We start from the raw sequence: 8071 nt of genomic DNA, 5'->3' as shown, positions 1-8071 counted from the left end.
GGTGTATCTCACTTCAAAGTCCAGTTCTTAGCCTTTCTCTCATTTGATCCTTCTGTTAAAATGAAAATAAGACACAAACAGGAACAATAATTCCACTTGTTGAGCATATGTAAAAGGTATTATTTTAGTATTTTTAAATAAAATGTAAAAGTATAATGAAAAAATATAGGATATTTTACGCCTAAACACTTATATGAATAATGACCATCCAATCCAAATTTATACAACATAAAGAGATTTTTTATAGATATGAATACATTTAGTATCTTTTAAATAAAGTAATAGAAAGTGGGAAGGGTTTGGACAATGATTAGAGGTTCTGATGTATTAAATATTCTATGAACAGCAATGAAATTATTTGATATTATAAAAGAAAAGAGGTAAGAGTGATAAATTACTTTTGTCTTTAAACTCTTTCCAATCAGTAATTGAGGGCACTTTACTTGCTGAAAATTGCATGCTTTTAATGTACTGTTTTATTCTTATCATGCTTGGAAGCACATGACACTCAGCATTTTCATACACTGTAGGCATAGATAACACTAGGGATGAGGGCCTTGATGGAAAGCCTTCTATTACCCAGTGCCCTGTCCTTCTGGAATCCGAAAAGAATGCCCCATTGTTCCCTTCCTGACAACAACATAAAATAAAATAAGCACTCATTGAAATCTAAAATTGTGTTTTGTTTTTCATAGCTGGTAATTGTTAATTGACTGCAAGGAGAACAACACAAGCAATTCATTTAATTAAGCTATTGGGATAGCAATGACATACTCAGAAATGACCACTATCAAAGTTGTGTGTAAAATATGGTTCCAATTTATTTCACAGATAAGCAGACAACAGATGTAAATCATTACAAATGGAATCCTACTACTTTTCCATTAGACACATACTTTTGTTTATAACTATGCCTTTACAATTTAACCTGTACCAATTGAGCAATTCATTTTTTAAAGCTTTGTTTTAACTAGTGTGGAGCTATGCTCACATCAAGATGCAGGTTTCTTTCCCAGTGACCCTGAGGAGGTACTGGTGTTACTAAGCCCAACTTCCCTTCATACACTTCTGTACATTTATTGATAGGGTGATGTCTGTTCGCCACATTGAGAGCAAGAGGAGAAATCAAGAGGCTGATGTGAATACTCTGAGGTGCAATATAAATCTACAGCTTCTGATTCTTTGAATAGTTGTTAATAAATCGGTGCAGAATAATGAGGAATAGGGGATCCAGAAAGTTCTCTCTATGTGATCCCTGTCCCTAAATCTTATTCAGACAAGCCTGAAAGACAAGGAGAACTGATGAACTTTGTCTAAGATAAACATATTAGCATAGAATGAAAAACTGAAGGGAGCTCAGTATTTTTTAGAAAAATCTACAAAGGCACTTTATTGCTTCAGTTTTGCAGAGGACATTATTCATCAATTGAACAAAAAAACATCCTGGAACAAAAGCATCGTCAGTAGACAGATACAAATGTTTGTGAAGAAGAATGAAAAGGGCCATGCATGAATGAAAATTTCAGTTTGGACCAAAGGTTTTTTAAAATTCTCATTTGTTTATTTACTACTTATACTTGTAAGTATTATGATGCAACATTTATAGAGTGAGACAATTACATAGGAATAAAACAAACAAACCTATTTTAACCCACAAACTCCCCCTAAATGAGTAAATTTATTATATCCATTGTTTAAAAAAATGGAACCTTGGGAGGGTGAGTTGAATTGGCATGGGTAGAGGGGTTGCTCAGGCCATGATCTCTCACTGGGACTTACCTGTGACTAGAGAAAGGAGAGGTAAAATGCTCTTTGAAAAACAGTGAAATTTACCTATTACTAGTCTCTCTTAGCTTGGGGGGAAGATTATGATCAATAAAACTGTTCTCGCTCTGGCTGGTGTAGCTCAGCGGATTGAACACGGGCCTGCAAACCACGCGATCACAGTTTGATTCCCAGTTAGGGCACATGCCTGGGTTGCAGGCCAGTTCCCAGCAGGGGACACACGAGAGGCAACCATACAATGGTATTTCTATCCCTCTCTCCTTCCCTTCCCCTCTAAAGATAAATATATTAAATATATATATATATATATTTAAAAATTTTTAAAAGAACAAAAAATAATAACTGTTCTCTATGTGTAATTGACACACAATAATAAATAAAGAAAAATGCTTATAACTGGGCCCTGGTGAGTCAATGATAATGAATATCAAATACCTGAATGAAGTAAGATCAATAATGTCTGGTCCCTATGTTTAATTTAGACCCAAGGATAAGTAATGAAAAATATTTATTATCAGGTACTGGTGAACCGATAATAAGGCATACCAGATACCTGAACTATAGTTCTCACAATCTTCAAATAAACACTTTGGTGGGAAACATGGCTTCAATCAGAACATAATTTAGTGCCAACTGCTTTATTCAGGGCATCTTTCACATCCTTATTCCTCAAACTGTAGATCAGTGGGTTTAACATGGGAATGACAACTGTGTAGAAAACAGAGGCCACTTTGTCTGTGTCCATGGAGTGATTTGAGCTGGGTTGGAAATACATGAACAGGAGTGTCCCATAAAACATAGCCACAGTGGTTAAGTGGGAGGCACAGGTAGAGAAGGCTTTGTGTCTGCCCTTGGCTGATTTCATTCTAAGGATGGTGGTTATGATGTAGCTGTAGGAGAGGAGGACAGCGACAATGCTGAACCCTAGAACACAGCTACTGTAAGTGAACATCACTATCTCATTGATGGTTGTGTCTGAGGTGGAGAGGGCTAGTAATGGTGGGAAGTCACAGAAAAAGTGATTGATGATATTGGAATTGCAGAATGACAATCGAATTGTGCAATAGGTAAAGATTGAAGAGTACATCAGACTTTGGATGTACACAATGGCCATTAGCTGAGTACAGACTCTTCCAGACATGGTTGTTGTATATAGAAGTGGATTACAAATGGCTATGTAACGGTCATACGCCATGACAGACAGCATGACACATTCCACGTCTCCAAAAGTAGCAAAAAAGAACATCTGAACAGCACATAAGTTATATGCAATCTCCTTTTGCTGAGATAAGAAATCAGCCAGCATCTTGGGAGAGACAGAGGAGGAGTAGCAGACATCACAGAAAGACAAATTGCTCAGGAAATAATACATGGGTGTGTGGAGTCGGGGGTCCATGTTGATCAGCAGGATCATCCCTAGGTTGGCGATCACAGTGATGCCATAAACCAGCAGGAAGAGCACAAAGAGCCCCTGCTGCACATCCTGCCTGTCAGAGAGTCCTAAGAGTATGAAGTCAGTAAACACGGTGCAGTTCTCAACAGCCATGAATTATGTCTGGAAATCCCTGGTTGTGGAGGAAGGAAACAGATGTGCAGTGTTAACATCATTTATCTTAGTTAAATTGCTGATTCTTTCTCATTTCAGTAATTATAAAAAGCAGTAAACAATGGTAGAACTCCATGAGGAAATACATGCTAAATAATGTGAGTCAATAAATGTTGATGATACATTTACATAGCATTGTACCAAGTTTGTGGCAAAATTTTTATATTAAATCGTGCTATTTCCATACCAACCTATGTAGTATTTATGGTAATCTTTGTTACTCCTTTCTTAGAGATTAAGAAATTAATGCTCTCATGGCTAGACAATAGTTCTTAAATTAATTCATTCAGTAACCACATTTTTGATAAGATTGTTCCTGGGTTTTAGTACTGCAGAGACTGTATTATGTCCTGTAATTGAGAAACATAGTTAGTTGAGAGGTAGAAATAATGACTATGTTGTTTTGTTTTCCTTCACTGTTACACTTGTGGATGGCAGAGATATGGTAGGTTTCTGGATATAACATTCCCCTGTTCTCCTGTTCTCTACTAACCCCTCCTGTCCTTTCCAGTCTCAATAGTCAGGGATAGAGATAGTCTGTGATTCAGGACCCACTGGAGCAGGAGGGCAGTGGTTCCCGGAGAAGAGGCTGCAGGCTCCCCATGAGTGATACTTAGACTGGAATAGGCCTGGGCTAACCTTACTCACTCTGACAGTGGCTATTGTTCAGCGTAGCTTCTGCAGAGTTTTGGGGACCTGACTCTAGGCATGCTGGTTTCAAAGGTGGAAGACAGATAAAAAAGAGTTGATGTATTTCTCTCTGAGTCGCTTTCCTCTAAACAATTAGAATCCACATGATGTGTTCACCAACAGAACAGATGCATCAGTCACAGGATAAAAGTCTTCATCTGTCCATAGTCCAGTATATTTAAAGAGAAATCATATTAAAGTATGTTTCCATTTTCCTAAAATTTGAAAGATTGCTTATTGTTTTCTTTTACCCCTATTTTCCTTAGGTAGCTCTGAAATCTGCCTCCCGTTGCTTTAAAAATATTGGTACTTGGGAGGCCAATTGTATTCTATATCCCGCTGTTGTAATTTACCTAGTCAACATGTTATGTAGGTCATATGTGACCCCTTCTGTTCTGTGAGGGTATAGTGAGAGTGGAGTGGAAGATAGAAGAACAGGAAAAGAAAATTTGATTAATGATGTCATGTCCATGTGCAGTTCTCCAAACCCTTCGCCCAAACTCATTTGAATATCTGTTCCAGTAGACACATCTTTAAAAAATGCTTTGCCTAATAAAAGAAAATATTTCTTTAAAAATATACAAAGTACAGATGAGAGATCAAAAATAAAAAATTCTACATCTCCACAATCTATGCTTGCATTTCATTATATTTCCTTCCATTTGAGTATATGTCTTTAAAATAATTAGATTGTAAAAGTACTTAAAATTTGGTATAATATTGCATACCCTCTATAGTTTTCATAGCATATATTAAGTCCAAGGATGATCAAAGTGACAGGCATCTAAACAGAAACCAGACAAACAGCAAGTCCCTGCCCCGTCCCAGTGCACTGACTTCCATGTTCCATCCAGTCTGTCTGCAGAAGGGATCAGCTCTGCCTCCCCACTGAGCTGGGTTATATCACCATGTCCGTGCCTGGTCTGTGGGAATTGAACAGGGTCTCTCAGGAATATGTGACAGATATAATTAATTATATGTTTTATCATGTGTTATTTTTCTACAACAGAGGGTGTGATTGAGAAAGATCTACAGACTTGAACAAATGCTAGGTGTGTTGAAAAACCACCTAAGTATTTTTCCACCAGCTAAACACAAGAGATTGTTGCACCTGTGGGACTGAAGAGCTCTAACCATTGTCTTATTTCTCTGGGGTATATGTGAAGGAGGCAGAGTCCTCCTTGGTCTCCTTCTTCAGATTCCTCCCCACACTCATTTTCCCCTCAGGTGCTCCTTGTCTCCAGGGATGGCGACACTTCCTTCAAGCAGGATCCAAAGGTGATCTTCATAAATGTGAGAGCCTTTGTACTGTAACTCCCACTCTCCATGATACCCAGAATATGGAGAGCAATGTATTGTCAAAATGTAGATCATTTAAATTCATTCCCAAAGGATTTATGTTCTAGTAGATTGGCTCTCTTTAACTATATGTTTAAGGGGGAAGATTCACAACACAATTTATGACTTCAGAGCAAACAACAGAGAAAAATATTCTCATCTACAATATTTTCCTGATATCACAGGTGCCCCCCACACAGTGCAGCACAGAGAACAGCCTTCTCATAATCTCCTTCTCTCAGATAATGGCTGTTGGGCCCTGAGGCCTGGATAGTTATCACAAAGTTCAGCCCCTGATGATGCCCTCAAGGAAAACCAGTTCAGTGAGGCTTCCTGGTGCAGGAACAGGGAAAGTAGTGAGTGAAGGCTACTAAAAGTACCTCTGATACGTAAGTGGGGTAGCACTTTCTGGTGACAAAAGACAATCTTTTAATGAAATAGTTTATTAAATTGTATGCTTTGTTAATTTTATAATAATATTTTAAAAGGTGTGTGTATAAGAAATGGGTAGAGATTAAAAAATTAATAATGTTATCTCACAATCACCTATAATATGATAGTAAATAGTCATTGCTTTTAATAAACCCTTTTAAAGACATCTGTATGTATATTTTAAAATGCACAATTTAAAAAGTTATAAATTCCCTGCATTTAAACACTAAACAAAATCCAGAAAACTAGGCTTTCAAAGACTGTTTTTGACCCTAACACAATCGATGCCAAAATGGTAAACAGTTCAATATGTTTTTGCAAAGTCAAACCAGGTACAATCATTCTGCTTTTATCCTCCCATGTCTATATCCTCTTATTCAGTATTTATGCACATGAGATTCCCCCAAGCTATTGCACATGAAGACAGTTTATTCATTCTCTTTGCTGTGCAATATTCCAATGAATATTCATGCTAAAAGTTTTTGTCAAATCCTGAATAATACTACATTAGTCATTTTTGTACAAGCTGTTCATATACATACTTTTTCATTTCCATTGGGTACAAAACTACTGGTGGGATTTTAGAAGCAGCTGCAACAGAAAACTGCCATATAGTTTTCCAAAGTTGAACATCAGGTTGTGATTCCATAAGTGAGTGAGAGCTGTAGATGTTCCACATTCAAACAGGCATTTCATATTGATATTGAGAATCTTTCTCATGGTAGTTGCTCTTAAGGTGAGTCATGGAACAGCATGTAATATGGAAAATATTTAAGTGCTAAGTATACAACTTGTTTTAAAAAATATCCTAGTAATCAGTATCCAGACCAAGAGACAGAACATTATGAGACTTGCTAAAATCTACTTTCTACCTTCTTTTTAGTTCTCTTTAGTTAACACATTAGACTCATCTCTGTTTATAGTAGTGAGAAGCATATGCAATCTGATTTTAAGTACATTTTAGTTGTCTTATAAGGGAATACTGTGCCAGCTCAATGCTATTATCTTTGCACTTGCAGCGTTGACACCCATCTCTGCTTGGACTTCAGTCTAGTCCAGTTGCAGTCCTGCCATGTTGCTGTTCAAGACAGGTCCCAGTTCAGAGGTAAAATTCCCGAGGCCATCAGTTAAAATGGACATATTATTACCACAAGAAGCATCTCCTATTGTTTTTCTACCATACTGTGTCTCAGAATCCCAGAAACAATACCTCCTTAGAGAACAGAGGTGTCTCATTGTCCTCCTTGGGTTTCCTTAGCAATCTAAAATGTTTAGAAAATGGGAAAGACACCATGTTTGTGCTGCCTTTCATGTGCCAAACACAATAAGCAGAAACAGGGATTGAATCTTTATGGGTCCTTTATTCAGATTGCCAGGGATCTCAGAAGATGACGGGTTTGCACCCTAACAAAACTTTCTTACATTTTTTTCCAATCCAACATTTTTTAAAACAGGGAACAATGAAGGTGCAGTGAGGGGTTTTGAAATTCAGAAAAAAATTGGTGAAAGAAACTGTAGCATTCTTGTCCTGGATAGTTAGCTGTTCCCTCAGGAGGGTAGTTGTCTGTCCTTCCCTGGAACACAATGGTCCAGGATGCCTCCACTTGTCCCCTGGGCAGTGGTCTTTAACAGTGTCCCAGGAGATTGGCTGTCCCTCCTAGAAAACAGCATGGTCCTTATCTATCTGTAGTTTCTGAAACAAAAGCTTTAACATATGCATTATTTCCTAGGCTCAAAACTATTTACTTTAAACTAAAATTTTCCAACTGTTGAGTCCCCTATCATTTTCACTCAAAGGGATTTTATAAGGGCATCTAGAAATTGAATGACTTCTGGTTTCTGTAAATATTTCATTGTCCTTGCTTCTTGTGTGGTCCTTCAAATTCATGTCCTTGTCTCTGTGTAATAAACAAGCCACTTCCAGTGACTTGATCATCAACAAAGTAGAGCAGGGGCACATGAAGTTTTCAAATACCTTGATAAATGCTCATTGGTTTATTTATTTTCTAAATATTTTATCTGTATGTCTTTAACATTCCCTTATTTTAATATGCACAACCACTCTATGTTCTTCCATAGAAGATACAAAAACTGAATTGAAGGAACATACAAGGCTGTCAGTGAATTTTTCCTGCCTTAGACATACAAGCACTTAATAACAGTGAACATGTTTGATATCTTTCTTTCATGTGCTGTGCTAGTGCTTGGGTGAAGAAACAG

At 37.3% G+C, this 8071-nt stretch overlaps 1 protein-coding gene across 1 annotated transcript; it reads right to left on the bottom strand.

The window, feature by feature from the left end:
* Positions 1 to 2392: 2392 nt before the first annotated feature.
* LOC119003315 (olfactory receptor 1044-like) lies at positions 2393 to 3331 on the bottom strand. Its single transcript, XM_037069571.1, has one exon. It carries the CDS (start codon positions 3329 to 3331, stop codon positions 2393 to 2395), a length of 939 nt encoding a protein of 312 aa, XP_036925466.1.
* Between the last annotated feature and the right edge of the window lie 4740 nt (positions 3332 to 8071).

Source organism: Sturnira hondurensis, unplaced genomic scaffold (assembly GCF_014824575.4).
Source record: "Sturnira hondurensis isolate 20B ecotype Veracruz unplaced genomic scaffold, ASM1482457v3 Scaffold0018653, whole genome shotgun sequence".
NCBI classification, from domain to species: Eukaryota; Metazoa; Chordata; class Mammalia; order Chiroptera; family Phyllostomidae; genus Sturnira; species Sturnira hondurensis.
Note: the sequence above shows the minus strand (reverse complement) of the source record. Positions and strands in the feature narration are given on the sequence as shown.